At 44.6% G+C, this 15,472-nt stretch overlaps 1 protein-coding gene and 1 long non-coding RNA gene across 2 annotated transcripts; one reads left to right on the plus strand and one right to left on the minus strand.

Annotated features, from left to right (window-relative positions):
* Positions 1 to 258: 258 nt before the first annotated feature.
* Positions 259 to 7,364, plus strand: LOC114641633 (zinc finger protein 260-like). Its single transcript, XM_051927423.1, has 2 exons — positions 259 to 784; positions 4,446 to 7,364. The coding sequence occupies exons 1-2, from the start codon at positions 388 to 390 to the stop codon at positions 6,086 to 6,088; spliced, it is 2,040 nt and encodes a 679-aa protein (XP_051783383.1). The 5' UTR covers positions 259 to 387; the 3' UTR covers positions 6,089 to 7,364.
* A 1,119-nt stretch (positions 7,365 to 8,483) lies between these two features.
* Positions 8,484 to 8,960, minus strand: LOC127527785 (uncharacterized). The gene is made up of 3 exons (XR_007934907.1): positions 8,863 to 8,960; positions 8,684 to 8,792; positions 8,484 to 8,543 (listed from the first exon to the last, which is right to left on the minus strand). It is a non-coding gene; the product is annotated as an uncharacterized LOC127527785 (long non-coding RNA).
* Between the last annotated feature and the right edge of the window lie 6,512 nt (positions 8,961 to 15,472).

Below are 15,472 nucleotides of genomic sequence, written 5' to 3' on the forward strand. Positions count from 1 at the left end.
GTCTGCCTTGCTTTGTTAACCACCACCCCTCCTGTTCCTCACTTTGTCTGTTTTAGCTGCACTTTATCTTCATATCAAGTTGTTTTATGCTTCAGATCTGTTGAAAGCTGCTTAGACTAATATGGAGGGTTTAGAGTTTTTCAAATCTCTCTTGGTAAAAAATAAATAAATGCATAAAGGAAGTTAACCCTGAAATGTGTTCATGGTCTTTATGCCAACTTTTTGTATTCAAACTGTGCCTTTTATTTTCACAGACCTCCTTCCCCGTTCCCATGGCCCTGCTTTGAGGTGACTAATCGCCTTCGTGTCAGGGCTGTCCACATGAGAAGGGAACAGAAGAGAGGTGACGAGCAGACGCTTAGGAGATAGAAGAGTTTCACACAGAGCATGGCCTCGGCCAAAGAGGATGGCATGGATGGAAGACTGGCCTGCATTAAGCAAGAGGACTGTGAGTGGGGTGCACCAAAGGATTCGTGTGTGAAGGTGGAGGAATGTGAGAGACGAATTTCAGTGTTTAAAGAGGAGGCGGAGGAGTGCAAGAGGGAGACTGTCGACATTAAAGTCGAGCATTCAGGAAACTTCCCAGTTAGTCTTGAACTGCAAATGTGTGAAACTGGGAATATTTTCAAGGACAAAGAGGCTCATTCCAGTTGGCTCACTGATACAGGACAACTGCAGAATTCCTTGGAAATGAAATCTGACTTTCCTCAATTTGAAGAGAAAATTACTGAAGGAAATGGGAGAGAAGCAGAAGAGCAGCTGCCATCTAGGAGTGCTGGGATAAGTAAGTCATGCAGTTAATTGTAAAAGATTATCACAGAGATCCTTTCAGTATTTTAGTAGTAAAGAACGGTCAAGGAGGAGGTGAAGAGAATTAGGATCCGTTAAGAGAAATTAAAATATAAAGGCTGTGAAACTGTGAATGCTGTAAACACGCATTTGATCGAAGTTAGTACTTGTGATGACATCAATAACCTCCGGCATTAACAGGGACTACTAAGGAGGTAGTGAGGGATTTGGAAGTTGTAGAAAGAGAAGAGCTGCTCAGATTAAATAGGCTGACATCTTAACAAATCACCAGGAGCAGATCATATTTATTAAAGAGTTAACTGTGGGTGTTAGTAAGTACACTGTGACCAGTAGGGGGCATTGCAGCACCCCAAATCCCAAACACAACCATACTACACAAGCCCTGGATTGAAATAAACCAGTTTTACTAACAAAGTACCTTACAATGAGGTTTTTGTATGTTGGTTCTTCGCCAATATTCTCTTCTCTCACTCTCTTGTTCCTGCTCCACTCCTGACCCCGATTCTCCATGATGAGGCCGAGTGTCTTCCTTCATCTTAGACCCAAGAGTACTTTTAGTGTTAGGGTGTGACCTGATGGAAGCTCTTCATGGTCAAGTGGAAGTCCCTGGAAGTAGGAATCACAGACCCTCACAGCACCCTGTGACGGTACCTCCAGAACCTAATATGGCTGCCCTATGGGACTCCACTTCCTATGTGCGCATACAGGTAGTGCCCCATAGGGATGCTGCCACCTAATGTATTGGGGGAGCAAATAGCCCCTACCAGTTACCTCCCCTGGTTCTTCTATCACACTGGTCTCCTTAATTTGTCTCTGCTGGGACACCAGTACACCCAAACTGGCATCTTCTGCCAGGGGAACACCCCTGTCTTTCCTTCAGAGCCTCCAATTGGCTGGACTCCCATCCAGGTAAGGATCCTTGTCCCATTCCAGATAGGATGCACGCTCAGGTGTGTCATCCTTTATAACATACAGAAAGTCTTGATGCGTATTTTTAGGAACTCCCCGCACACCGGGGGAAACTCTGAAGGCCTAGAATATGTCAAATAGTAATCCATTACATAAAATGGGTGACCAGGCAGTAAGCTTAACGTACAAATTGATGGAAGGGATTGTTAAGGATAAGATTGAGCAATGCCTGGCGAGGACAGGAGTTTGACTGGACACTCCAATGAAGAGTTGGCGTTTCACCAACATTTTGGAATTCCGTGAGGAAGCAAGAAACGGGGGCTTGAAGAAAGATTTAAAATATTTTATGAAAATCCAGCCATTAACAAGTCTAACAGGGTTATATGTTAACGTATAAACTGCTCGGAGGAAATGAAAGGACCACTTTGAAAACACATCAGTTCTCAATGCTGTCTCTCTCTACTGCTAAGGACTGATATGGTGATGTGTGAGGAACGAAAGGATGGAAAAGAAAATGATCAACCGACTAAGAGAGGGCTGAACTCAAAGACACCCCCAAAATCAAAGAGAACAAAGTAATGTGGCAGGCAAGTCCATTTGGCCAATTCCAAATCATACTCAGTAGATTGTATGCCCCCACCCCACACACACACACACCCTAATGTCAGATGGTGTCCTGGGGGATCTTCTCCCAGATCTGGACCACAGCATCACTGAGCTCCTGGACAGTCTGAGGTGTTGGATGGACCCAAACATAATGTCCCACCCAGAGGTGTTCTATTGGATTGAGGTCAGGCGAGGGAGCAGGGGGGGGGGGGGGGGAGGGTTAGTCAATGGTAAGAATTCCTTCATCCTCTCGCCACATGAGCCCTGGCATTGTCATGCACCAGGAAGAACCAGCATAGGGTCTGACAATGGGTGGTCCACGGATTTCATCCCGATACCTAATGGTATACCGTTTAGCCTATAGAGGTTTGTGTGTCCCTCCATGGATATGCCTCCCTCCCCAGATATACCACCACTGACCCACCACCAAACCGGTCATGCTGAATGATGTCACAGGCTGCATAATGTTCTCCATGGCTTCACGTCTGTCACATGTGCTCTCATCTGTGAAAAGCACAGGGCGCCCACCAGTGGTGGACCTGCCAATTCTGGTATTCTATGACAAATACCAATGGAGCTCCACGGTGCCCACTAGAGGACATTGTTGGGCCCTCAGGCCCCCCTCATGAAGTCTGTTTCTGATTGTTTGCTCAGAGACATTCACACCAGTGGCCGGCCAGCCTGCCTGCCTGCTGGATGTCATTTTGTAGGCTCTGCCAGAGCTCATCCTGTTCATCCTTTGATACCAGTGGGTCCTGCTGATGGGTTAAGGATCTTCTACGAGGGGCCCTGTCCAGCTCTCCTAGAGGAACTGCCTGTCTGTCTCCTGGAATCTCCTCCATGCCCTTGAGACTGTGCTGGGAAACACAGAAAACCTTCTGGCAATGCCACCTGGTATTGATGTGCCAGCCATCCTGGAGAAGTTGGTCTAACTTTGCCAGCTCTGTAGGGTCCAGGAATGGCCTCATGCTCTCAAGTCGTGACACTGACCGTAGACAAATGCAAAACGAGTGACAAAACGGATGAGGAGGGAAAAATGTCAGTGGCCTCCCTCCAGCTGTTAACCCATTCATTCCTGTTTTGGGGGTCGTCTCTTTTATTGTTGCCCCCCTCTAGTGCACCGAAGCAGCTGAAACTGATGAACAAGCCCCTCTGCTACTTCACTGACCAGATCAATAGCACACAAGTGTCACTGACTATGATGCTATTCTCAGCTTCAAAAGGTTCCTTTCTTTTTTTTTTGAGCAGAATATACTGTATTCTACTCAAAAAATATATATATTATATCAATATATGATATATAAATATATATGATAAGTGGACTACGAGCTGAGCGAGGTTATGCTTTTCAGTTTAAGCCAACTGGGATTCATTTACAACATGACTGAAGTGTTTCAAATTAAGAAGGAAATTAGCAGAGTGGATCCCAGCTGTTATTTAAAAGAAGCTTTTCAACAAGACCACCTTAGATTTGTGATCTTGTTGCGGGAAGGTTCAGCACAAATGTTGCAAAGTTTTTCTTCATACAGAGAGCCACACAAACACACGTTTCCAGGTAGTGTAGTGGGGAGCAAAACTTTAGGGACCTTCGTATCTCGACTTCACAATCTAGGTGGAAAAGATAGACGAGTTTGTTGAGCTGAATATTGCGTTCAAATGTTCCAATATTCTAAAAAATGTAAGAGCCGGTGATGGTAAAAGGAGTGAGGGGGCAATAGTAACTTCTGTGGAGGGGCTTGAACTGGAGTGTGGCTGAATCTGTGTAACTGCCATGTTTCATCAGCTCCACTTGTCAGATTCCATTCATTTTGCCTTTGGGTCATAGGTAGCTTTAGAAGTGAGGTAGACATCATTCTGACAATGGATGGCAGTCCACTGTAGGGTACATTGGCACACACATCCACATTCGGTCACACCAGACAGTGAGTGACACAGCAGACACATCTTTGGCATATGAGAGGAACAGATAAGGAGAGAACATGACAATCCCCAAATACACAGTGGGCTTAACAGGAATTTGAACTGAGGAGTGAGGTGGCGTCCCCAACCATTGTACCCCTTGTTACTTTTAATTTTACATTATTTAAAATAATTTACCTTAACTGTTTGTGTTATTGCAGACTTGCTGGAGGACAGCAGCTTCTCGCTATCGTCATGTACTCGGATCTCTCTTCAGTGCCAACACAAACAGAAACAAGAAAAGGAGATGAAGAAATCAACAAGAGGATCAGAGAATTTGACAGCAGCCTCTTTGCCACGTGCTTCTCTATCTGCTGTCAAACACACACAGACTGAAGCCCTCTACACTGAACAACGAAAAGTGCATTTCACAGATGAAGAGGCTTTGAATATAAATCCAGAGTGTAGAAAGCCTTTCAAAAATACTTCCGACTGTAAAGACCTTCAGTCAATTCATATGACACCAAAGTCGCATTCATGTTCTGAATGTGGTAAACTCTTTTCAAGCAGCAACAGTCTTCAGAAACACAAAAGAATTCACAGTGGGGAGAAGCCTCATTGCTGCTCGGAATGTGGGAAAAGATTTCTACAAAGAATTCACCTTCAGCAACACAGTAGAATACATACTGGAGAGAAACCTTATTGCTGTCCTGAATGTGGTAAACGATTCTCAAACAGCAGTGGCCTTCATAGTCATAAACTAATTCACACTGGTGAGAAACGTTTTCACTGTTCTGAATGTGGCAAGCATTTGTCAGGCAGAGGGAGACTTAATATCCACATGAGAATTCACACCGGAGAGAAACCTCATTGCTGTTCTCAGTGTGACAAACGATTCTCACTATTAAGCAGTCTTCAGCTTCACACAAGAATCCATACCGGGGAAAAACCTTATTGTTGTTCAGATTGTGGCAAACAGTTTTCTGCCAGTTGCAGTCTCCGGAGGCATACAAGAATCCACACTGGAGAAAAGCCATATAGCTGTTTTGAATGTGGCAAACGATTCTCTGAAAACAGCACTCTCCAAAAGCATGCACGAATCCATACAGGAGAGAAGCCATTTTCTTGTTCTGAATGTGACAAAAGATTCACTCATAACAGCACACTTCGGAATCACCTAAGAATTCACACTGGAGAGAAACCTCATTGCTGTTCTGAATGTGGCAAAAGATTTTCATATAATAGCAGTCTTCAGAACCATGCAAAAATTCACACTGGAGAAAAATCTTACAGCTGTTCTGATTGTGGTAAAAGATTTTTACAAATATTCCAACTTCAGCGACACATGAGGATTCACAATGGAGAGAAACTTTCTTGCCCCGTATGTGGCAAACAGTTCTCAAACAACAGTAGCCTTCATAGTCATATTAGAATTCACACTGGTGAGAAACCTTTTAGTTGTTCTGAATGTGGCAAGCGTTTATCAGACAGCAGCAGTCTTAATAGACATATGAGAATTCATACTGGAGAGAATCCCCACTCTTGTCCAGAATGTGGGAAACAATTCTCACACATAAGCAGCCTTCAGAGGCACACAAGAATCCACACTGGGGAAAAACCTTATTGCTGCTCTGAATGTGGCAAGCGATTTTCTGACAGTTACAGTCTCCAAAGGCATATGAGGATTCACACTGGAGAAAAGCCCTATGGCTGTGCTGAATGTGGCAAAAGATTTTCACAAATAAGTAGCCTACAGAGCCACACAAAAATTCACACTGGCGTTAAACCTCATTGCTGTTCTGAATGTGGCAAACGCTTCTCCTGTAGCAGATACCTTCAGAAACATATAAAAAGTCACACTTAAGTAAAGCTAGATTGTTGTTCTGAATGTTAAAGACATTAATAATAATAATACATTTTATTTATATAGAGCCTTTCCCATGCTCAAGGCACTTACAGAATATAATAAAGAATGGCAGAATATACAGTATATAGCATTGTACAAACCAAATAAATAAATAAAGAAGATTAAGACAGTAAATTCTGAAAAAAAAAACAGACACCATAATTGATGGCATAGCACACACATACAGGTTACATTGGCATCTTGACAGAGAAGTAAACTGAGAGAAAGGTAATAAAGTCAAGTAGAGCTAAAAGCCTTCCTGAACAGATGAGTTTTGAGTTGTTTTTTAAAAGAATTCATGGAGTCAGCTGACCTGATTAATTTTGGTAGGTCATTCCAGAGTCTGGGCGCTATACAGCTGAAGGCCCTGTCACCCATGGAGTGTAGATTAGTGAGGGGCACAACAAGATTACCAGAATCAGAGGACCTTAGTGGGCGGGCAGGCACATAGTGATGGAGAAGGTCACTGATGTAGTTTGGTGCGAGGTTATTTAAAGCTTTGTAGGTTATTAGTAGGATTTTATATTCGATTCTGTAGGACACAGGGAGCCAGTGAAGATGGAGCAGGATGGGTGTGATGTGCTCGCTGCTGCTGGTTCGAGTAAAGACTCTTGCAGCTGAGTTTTGAATAAGCTGGAGCTGTGATATAAGATTAGAAGGGGCACCTGCCAGTAGGGAATTACAATAATCGATGCGGGATGTGATAAAAGCAGGGACAAGTTTCTCACAAAGAAGTACTCCACAGTCACAGAAGGAGTGACAATGTCATACTATGTGAAGTTCCAGCTGCTATTTGATATTAATAATTTATCATCAACTAGCTTTCATTTCTCACTCTGTGTTCTTTTTGTAATAGACTGTTGAGTGAGTGCACACCTCAAGTTTTGATGATGCTCGGGAGTTCTAGAAGATGAGTAAAAAGGGAAACTTTTTGGACTAACAAATATCCTGTCCTGATTAAAAACAAGCTAACATGCATTCCACAGTGAGAACCTCATTCACCAGTCAAATGGCTCTGCTATTTCTTGGATGAAGGATCTGGAGATGCCGCACCCATTGAAAGAGCCTTGAATTCAGTGGAGGATTTTTTTTTACCATCAAGCCACCTGATCATAAACTCGAGTTAAAGATGAAGTACCAGTTGGGTTATCCATCACAAGTAATTCAACTTGAAATCAGAAAGAAAAAGGAAATGGCTTTTTGGATTGGCCCCAAGGAATATGTTGTGCCAGAACCTAAAGTGAGTATGAAATCCTTGAAAATGCGACAAGTGTCACTGAGTTCAATTCATCATGTGAGGATGGATGGGGTGGGGGTTTGGGGCACTGCAGGGCCAGAGATTGAGCAATACGAACAAGAAACATCATGGTGTGGGTATAACTAAGAGAACTGGGGGGAACTGGGCTTTGCGTCCAAGGGGGGCAATTACTTTTTCACATCATGATTTTCTCTCATAAATGAATACTTAATAATGTATACTATTTGTTCCTGCCATGTTCTTTTTATTTGATAATAGGGTGTGAATGAAGATCTACAACAATGTATTTCAAATAATCTGTGAAATCATAAAAAAAATCAGATGGGGCACATGCTTTTTCACCGGCCTGTGTATGTATGTGGATGTATTGTCATGGGGGCAACCATCGGTCATATGCTTAAAAGGAATACATAAAGAACAAGAGTTTTGTACTCCCATACTGTATGTGAGGAGTAGTTAGGTTTTCACAGACCAGTGCCACTCTTATTCTTTCTGCCTAAAACATCTGATGGTGCCGTCTCTGACCAAGTCTCTTGTTCTTGTTTTCGTCTACAGACCAGACCACTTGATCGTAATCAGTCAGGATTCAAGAAGGGCCATTCCAACAAGATGGCTCTACTACTTACAGTGGTCAACACCTAAGCGGCAGGCCAGAGCCACCAGCATGTCATCTGTGCTCATTCCTGCTAGATCTCTCCTCTTCCTTTAATGTGGTCCACCACCAGATCCACTCAACCTTATTACCCCTTCAGATGTTGGCAGCACTGGCACTGCCCTCAGTTGGTTCGAGCCCTACCTCTTAGGAAGATCCTACCATGCATCCTGGCATGGACAAATGTCAGTGGTGCACCAGCAGGCACAGGGGTATCCCACGAATCGGTGCTGGGTCCTCCTCCTTTTCTCACTATACACCTTCTCAACAGACCCTATCATCCTGTCCCATGGCTTCTCCTACCAGTGCTCTGTTGATGATAAGCAGTTGTACCTGTCGATCCCTCCATGGGACGACACAGTATCAACTTCAGATCTCTGCAGGTCCCACTGATATTGTAATCTAGATAAAGGAACTCCACCTCCAGCTCAGCCGGACTAAGATGGACCTTCTTGTCTCATTGATTTGTAACCTGGATGAAGGGACACCATCTGCAGCTCAACCTGGCATAGCTAGACCTTCTTATGTCATTGATTTGTAACCTGGATGAAGGAACACCATCTGCAGCTCAACTTGGAATAGCTGGGCCGCCTTGTCTCATTGATTTGTAACCTGGATGAAGCAACACCATCTGCAGTCCAACCTGGCATAGCTGGACCTTCTTGTCTCATTGATTTGTAACCTGGATGAAAGAACACCATCTGCAGTTCAACCTGGCACAGCTGGACCTTCTTGTCTCATTGATTTGTAACCTGGATGAAAGAACACCATCTGCAGCTCAACCTGGCACAGCTGGACCTTCCTGCCTCATTGATTTGTAACCTGGATGAAGGAACACCATCTGCAGCTCAACCTGGCATTGCTGGACCTTCTTGTCTCATTGATTTGTAACCTGGATGAAGGAACACTATCTCTAACTCAACCTGTGAAAGACGAGCCATCTTGTCTCACTGATATTGAAATCTAAATGAAGCAGCGCCACCTCCAGCTCAACCTGTCAAAGATGGGTGTTCTGGTCTCATTGATTTTACAACCTGGATGATGAAACACCATCTCCAGCTCAACCTGGCATAGATGGACCTTCTTGTCCTCCCAGCTCATCCAACTATTCATTGCCCCATCTCTGTTCAGCTTGTCTCAGTGTCACTTACACCCGCCAAGTCAACCCAACCTTCGGGTGGTAATCAATGACCGCCTTGTCCTCCAGGGACCATCTCCTTGTCTTACCAATTCTCTGTACGCCACTGTTGCTCAAACTTTGTTTTTTGCTTGTTTCCTTGCAACCCAGTATTGCCCTTCTTAGTATCATCGAGACCCAGTCCCCCTCGGAGAATCGCTACTGATTGTCAAACGGGGGGAGAGGGGCGTTGGTCCCCCCCTTGGAGAATCACTGATGACATCCACACAACAGCAGCAAACCATTGTGAGACACTCTGCAAACCATATGCAGCCCTTTCTTATTGAATACAATGGTGACTCCCGTCTCAGTGTGACACAAAAACTGGCAAATCAGGACCAAAAATGGGCCACGTGCCGTAGTTTAAGAAACTGTGCTGTATGCAATATCCACAAGATCAGACCATATCTGACCGCGTATGCACCGCAGCTTCTGATCCAAGCTTTGGTCTTGTGACACCTGGACAACTGCAACTCTGTGCTGGCAGGAGCACCAAATTGTGCAACCAGGCCACTGCAGGTGAAAGAAAATGCAGTGCTCAATCATCTAAGGTGGGCAACTGTCACTGCTCTCTTCAGAGGGCTCCTGTAGCATTGAGTTGAAATATTTGATGCTTGTCTAGAGTAGTCAGTGGGTCAGCACCTGTATGTACAGTATATATGGAGACACTTGTGGGGTCCTGTGCTCCTTCTTGACCAAGCGGATCTGCTGACGAATGACGCCTGCAGATGTCACATCAGCCTGGCATCAAATCTCAGTCCAGGCTCTCTTCTTGTATAGCTCCTGGCTGGTGGAATGCGCAGCCCACCCTCCCTTTGGACTTGGGACTCCCTCGATGTGTTCAGGAAACGTCTGACGATCCTCTTGTTTAGTGAGTTTCTGCCTCACTGATATTCGCTGTTCGGTTTTGTAACCCATGAATTGTAACTCGCTTGTGTTTTGTTCTGAGCTCTTCATGTGAGATGATCAGTTTTGTAGCCTTGACATGTCACACTTTTTTGCAAACAGTTCCCCACCATTACCACCCGCCTGACTGATTTTTACCCAATTAAGTGGGCCTCTTTTGTTGGTCACTTTAGATAAACGCATCTGCTAAGCCAATAAATGGGAATGTGTGACTTTCTCAAATGGCTTGAATCTTAAACCACCATCTCGGGTCCACTCACTTCTCCACATACTGTGACTGTCTGAAACCCTGAAAGTGATCGCTAAAGAAAATGGCTGAGAAAGACAAATTACTGATCAAACGGCCCACTCATTAAAATGAACATCAGGGTCAGAATCGGCCAGCTGTGTCTGAGTGTGTGTTTATCTGTCTGTGTCTTTGTGGAGACTTTATTAAAATTTGCTTGTAATGGTCAAGCACTGGTCACCCACTTAAACTTGCCTAGTCTTTGTACTTTAGTTTATTTGATTGTGAACAGCCAAGAATTCACCTGCCCTCATTCACCTCTCAAGTTACCCCCATACAGAAACATAAAGCCGATTCTGAATAAAACTGAATGGAAGTTCTGATAGAAAACGTTAAAGTTATACAATGATAGCCACGAGACTACAAAGAACATGATAACCTCCTGTCTGAGAGATACTTGAGCCATTGTGAGCTGACAGATCTCAGAAAGGCCCATCCTGCTGAGGAGAAGTGCAGGGTATTCTAGCAAAGCTGAACGGCAAAGCAGGATTTGGTCATGTTAAGCCAAGTGGCTTCATTCTCAGACCATTCGTACATCGTACTGCAGCATACAGCGGCGTGAAGTAATGCAGCCCAGGACTGCGGCTCAACAGACACATAAATACAGTATGTGCTCTCTGGGGGAAGAAAACCATCCTGATGTTTGTGGGAAATTTACCCTTAATGATTTACCAACTGATGAATTGATAGATAGATATAATATGTGAAAGGCACTATATAATACATAAATATGTGAAAGGTACTATATAATTGATAGGAACATAGAAAGTGTGAAAGACACTATATAACAGATAGATATGCACTATAAAATAGATAGATAGATAGATATAATATGTGAAAGGCACTATATAATACATAAATATGTGAAAGGTACTAAATGATTGATAGATAGGAACATAGATAGTGTGAAAGACACTATATAACAGATAGATAGATAGATAGATAGATACGCACTATATAATAGATAGATATAATAGATGAATATGTGAAAGGCACTATATGATAGATAGAAAGATAAATAGATAGACAGATTCTATATAATCTGCGGTGGTCTGGCGCCCTGCCCGGGGTTTGTTTCCTGCCTTGCGCCCTGTGTTGGCTGGGATTGGCTCCAGCAGACCCCCGTGACCCTGTGTTCAGATTCAGCGGGTTAGAAAATGGATGGATGGATGGATGGATGGATTCAAAAAATAAAGCGTATATATATATATCTATCTACAGTACATACGGAAAGTATTCCCAGTGCATCACTTTTCCCACATTTTGTTATGTTACAGCCTTATTCCAAAATGGATTAAATTCATTGTTTTCCTCAGAATTCTACACACAACACCCCATAATGACAACGTGAAAAAAGTTTACTTGAGGTTTTTTTAAATTTATTACAAATAAAACACGGAGAAATCCCATGTCCATAAGTATTCACAGCCTTTGCTCAATACTTTGTCGATGAACCTTTGGCAGCAATTCCAGCCTCAAGCCTTGTTGAATATGATGCCACAAGCTTGGCAAACCTATCCTTGGCCAGTCTGGCCCATTCCTCTTTGCAGCACATCTCAAGCTCCATCAGGTTGCACAGCCATTTTAAGATCTCTCCAGAGATGTTCAATCGGATTCAAGTCTGGGCTCTGTCTGGGCCACTCAAGGACATTCACAGAGTTGTCCTGAAGCCACTCCTGTGATATCTTGGCTGTGTGCTTAGGGTCGTTGTCCTGCTGAAAGATAAACCGTCGCCCCACTCTAAGGTCAAGAGCGCACTGGAGCAGGTTTTCATCCAGGATGTCTCTGTACATTGCTGCAGTCATCTTTCCCTTTATCCTGACTAGTCTCCCATCCCCACAGTATGATGCTGCCACCACCATGCTTCACTGTAGGGATGGTATTGGCCTGGTGATGAGCGGTGCCTGGTTTCCTCCAAATGTGATGCCTGGCATTCACACCAAAGAGTTCAATCTTGGTCTCATCAGACCAGAGAATTTTCTTTCTCATGGTCTGAGAGTCCTTCAGGTGCCTTTTGTCAAACTCCAGGTGGGCTGCCATGTGCCTTTTACTAAGGAGTGGCTTCTGTCTGACCACTCTACCATACAGGCCTGATTGGTGGATTGCTGCAGAGATGGTTGTCCTTCTGGAAGGTTTTCCTCTCTCCACAGAGGACTTCTGGAGCTCTGACAGAGTGACCATCGGGTTCTTGGTCACCTCCCTGACTAAGGCCCTTCTCCCCTGATCGCTCAGTTTAGATGGCCAGCCAGCTCTAGGACGAGTCCTGGTGGTTTCGAACTTCTTCCACTTACGGATGATGGAGGCCACTGCGCTCATTGGGACCTTCAAAGCAGCAGAAATTTTTCTGTAACCTTCCCCAGATTTGTGCCTTGAGACAATCCTGTCTCGGAGGTCTACAGACAATTCCTTTGACTTCATGCTTGGTTTGTGCTCTGACATGAACTGTCAACTGTGGGACCTTCTATAGACAGGTGTGTGCCTTTCCAAATCATGTCCAGCCAACTGAATTTACCACAGGTGGACCTCCAATGAAGCTGCAGAAACATCTCAAGGATGATCAGGGGAAACAGGATGGACCTGAGCTCAATTTGGAGCTTCACGGCAAAGGCTGTGAATACTTATGGACATGTGCTTTCTCAATTTTTTTATTTTTAATAAATTTGCAAAAACCTCAAGTAAACATTTTGTCACGTTGTCATTATGGGGTGTTGTGTGTAGAATTCTGAGGAAAAAATGAATTTAATCAATTTTGGAATAAGGCTGTAACATAACAAAATGTGGATAAAGTGATGCGCTGGGAATACTTTCCGGATGCACTGTATGTTTTAATTGTTGAGTGTTTCAGAAGCCTTTGTGCTCAAGTAATAATGCTGGACACTTTTGTACTTTAATAAAGGACAGGTGGTGTCTCAGGCCACATGCAGAAACAGATGCCCTGCTAGTTGGCGGGACCACCCGGAACCAAGGGTAGTACTAGCAGACCAAAGAACAAGAAAGATGACCCAATGTAAATAAGATGAGAGAGAGAGAGAGAGAGATTAGGAGCATGCACTGATCACAGCACATTGGCACTCCCACCACACAACAAACCACTGCAGATTGGGACCCCAAGTGCAGCCAAGCAATGGGTAACACCTCAGCACCACTTTGGAGAGATGTGAGGTGTTTCACGGTGGCTGGAATGCCAGTCCTGCCACCAATCCCCAAGTTTTCCCTTCACATTTTGAGGACCTCCTCACAGGGCTGGATGCAGATTAATGTCATACCCAGGACGGAGCAATTGCAGGTTGAGGGCCTTTTTGCTCGATGGCCCAATGGAGTAGATGGAGACATTTCTGATGTTTACGGGTTTCGAACCTGCAATATTCCGATTGCCGCCACAGATCCCTAGCCTCTGAGCCACCACTCCAATGTAAAAAATAAATAAATAAAGGGAAAGAAACAACTGTTGTTTATGAGTACAGGTATCCATAGTTCTGGTGGCCCCCGTCGGATGTGCTGTAGCTTGGGGCGGGTGGGCTTACCTTCTTCAGCCTCCGAAAGAAGTGGAGAAACTGCTGCTGCGCCTTCTTGACTATGGAGGTGCTGTTAATTTTCTAAGTAAGGTCAGCTGCCGCAGCCGCCCCTCCAAGGAATTTGCTGCCCTTGATGTGCAGAAGGAGCCCCGGGTCAAATTCGTTTACAATGACACCGCTCCCCATTCAGCAAATAATACAAATAGAATAAATATTTCAATATGACACGAATGGGGCGGCACGGTGGCGCAGTGGGTAGCGCTGCTGCCTTGCAGTTGGGAGATCTGGGGACCTGGGTTCGATTCCCGGGTCCACCCTGTGTGGAGTTTGCATGTTCTCCCCGTGTCTGCGTGGGTTTCCTCCGGGCGCTCTGGTTTCCTCCCACAGTCCAAAGACATGCAGGTTTGGTGGATTGGCGATTCTAAATTGGCCCTAGTGTGTGCTTGGTGTGTGGGTGTGTTTGTGTGTGTCCTGCGGTGGGTTGGCACCCTGCCCAGGATTGTTCCCTGCCTTGTGCCCTGTGTTGGCTGGGATTGGCTCCAGCAGACCCCCGTGACCCTGTGTTCGGATTCAGTGGGTTGGAAAATGGATGGATGGATGGATATGACACGAATTCTGCTCTGAAGTTTTGATCAGAGACCAGTACCTCACAAACAGCTCAGTGCTCTGCAATCTCCTACAAAATCCTGTTATTTCTCATTATTAAAATTTAACAAAACCAGCGGTTATCATTCTTACTATTCCAACACTGATAAGGAAAGATGGCAAGAAGCAAAACGTGTCGGCGGCAGAAACGAAAAGACCCTGTGGACCACAATTAAAAAAAAGACACCGAAAGACTCGCACGGAAACTTATTACAAAGTATTTTTCCTCCGTACAGTAGATGGCAGTATTTTCCCGACGTGGGGGTTATTTGTGTACTTCTTCCCTCGAGTCGCTCGTTGATGACTCGTTTTGTTTTCGCTCGTTCTCGTTGTTTGATTCCTTTAGTGGGCTTTTGCGCAGCGGGGAGGGTGGGATGCACTTTCTTAAGAAGAAAAGCGAGCAGAACGACAGGACAAGAAGAAGAGGAGGAGTGTCGGTGAGCAACAGGAGGGTTTGGGGGACGAAGAAATCATCGGCGGGCAAGCCATTCGCGCTCAGCGTTACCTCGGCTCTATTTGAAGGGTTTCATCGCAAAGGCGCAGTTTGACTTGGAAGGTTTATTTAATTTTTTAACGCTGGCCGAGTCGCTCCCTCGTCCCGTCCTGTGATTGTCAGCCCGAGTTTAGAGTGTAACGGGTTTCATTAAACTTTCCAGGTTGGAAATTTCACCAAAACAGAGCGACAGGGTCGGTGTCGTGCCGAATTCGCCCTTAAATCCACACCCGCTTTTGTGTGCTCGTTGGTCGCGCAAGTGACGAGCTGTTATCTGATCTTTCTTAAGGTAAATGTCAAAGTGCCTTTGATTATTCCAGGGCTGGATTCCAGTTCTTTATATTTTGTGTGTTATTGTATTGATATTATTTAACTGTAGCTACAATAGGATTTTAGGATGTTGATTTCAC

The sequence above is a fragment of the Erpetoichthys calabaricus genome, chromosome 5 (assembly GCF_900747795.2).
Source record: "Erpetoichthys calabaricus chromosome 5, fErpCal1.3, whole genome shotgun sequence".
Classification (NCBI taxonomy): domain Eukaryota; kingdom Metazoa; phylum Chordata; class Cladistia; order Polypteriformes; family Polypteridae; genus Erpetoichthys; species Erpetoichthys calabaricus.

Coding starts and splice junctions, on each gene's coding strand:
- LOC114641633 (XM_051927423.1), top strand. CDS start 388: ATGGCCTCGGCCAAAGAGGATGGCATGGATGGAAGACTGGCCTGCATT. Junction 785..4,445: donor ATCTAGGAGTGCTGGGATAA/GTAAGTCATGCA, acceptor GTGTTATTGCAG/ACTTGCTGGAGGACAGCAGC.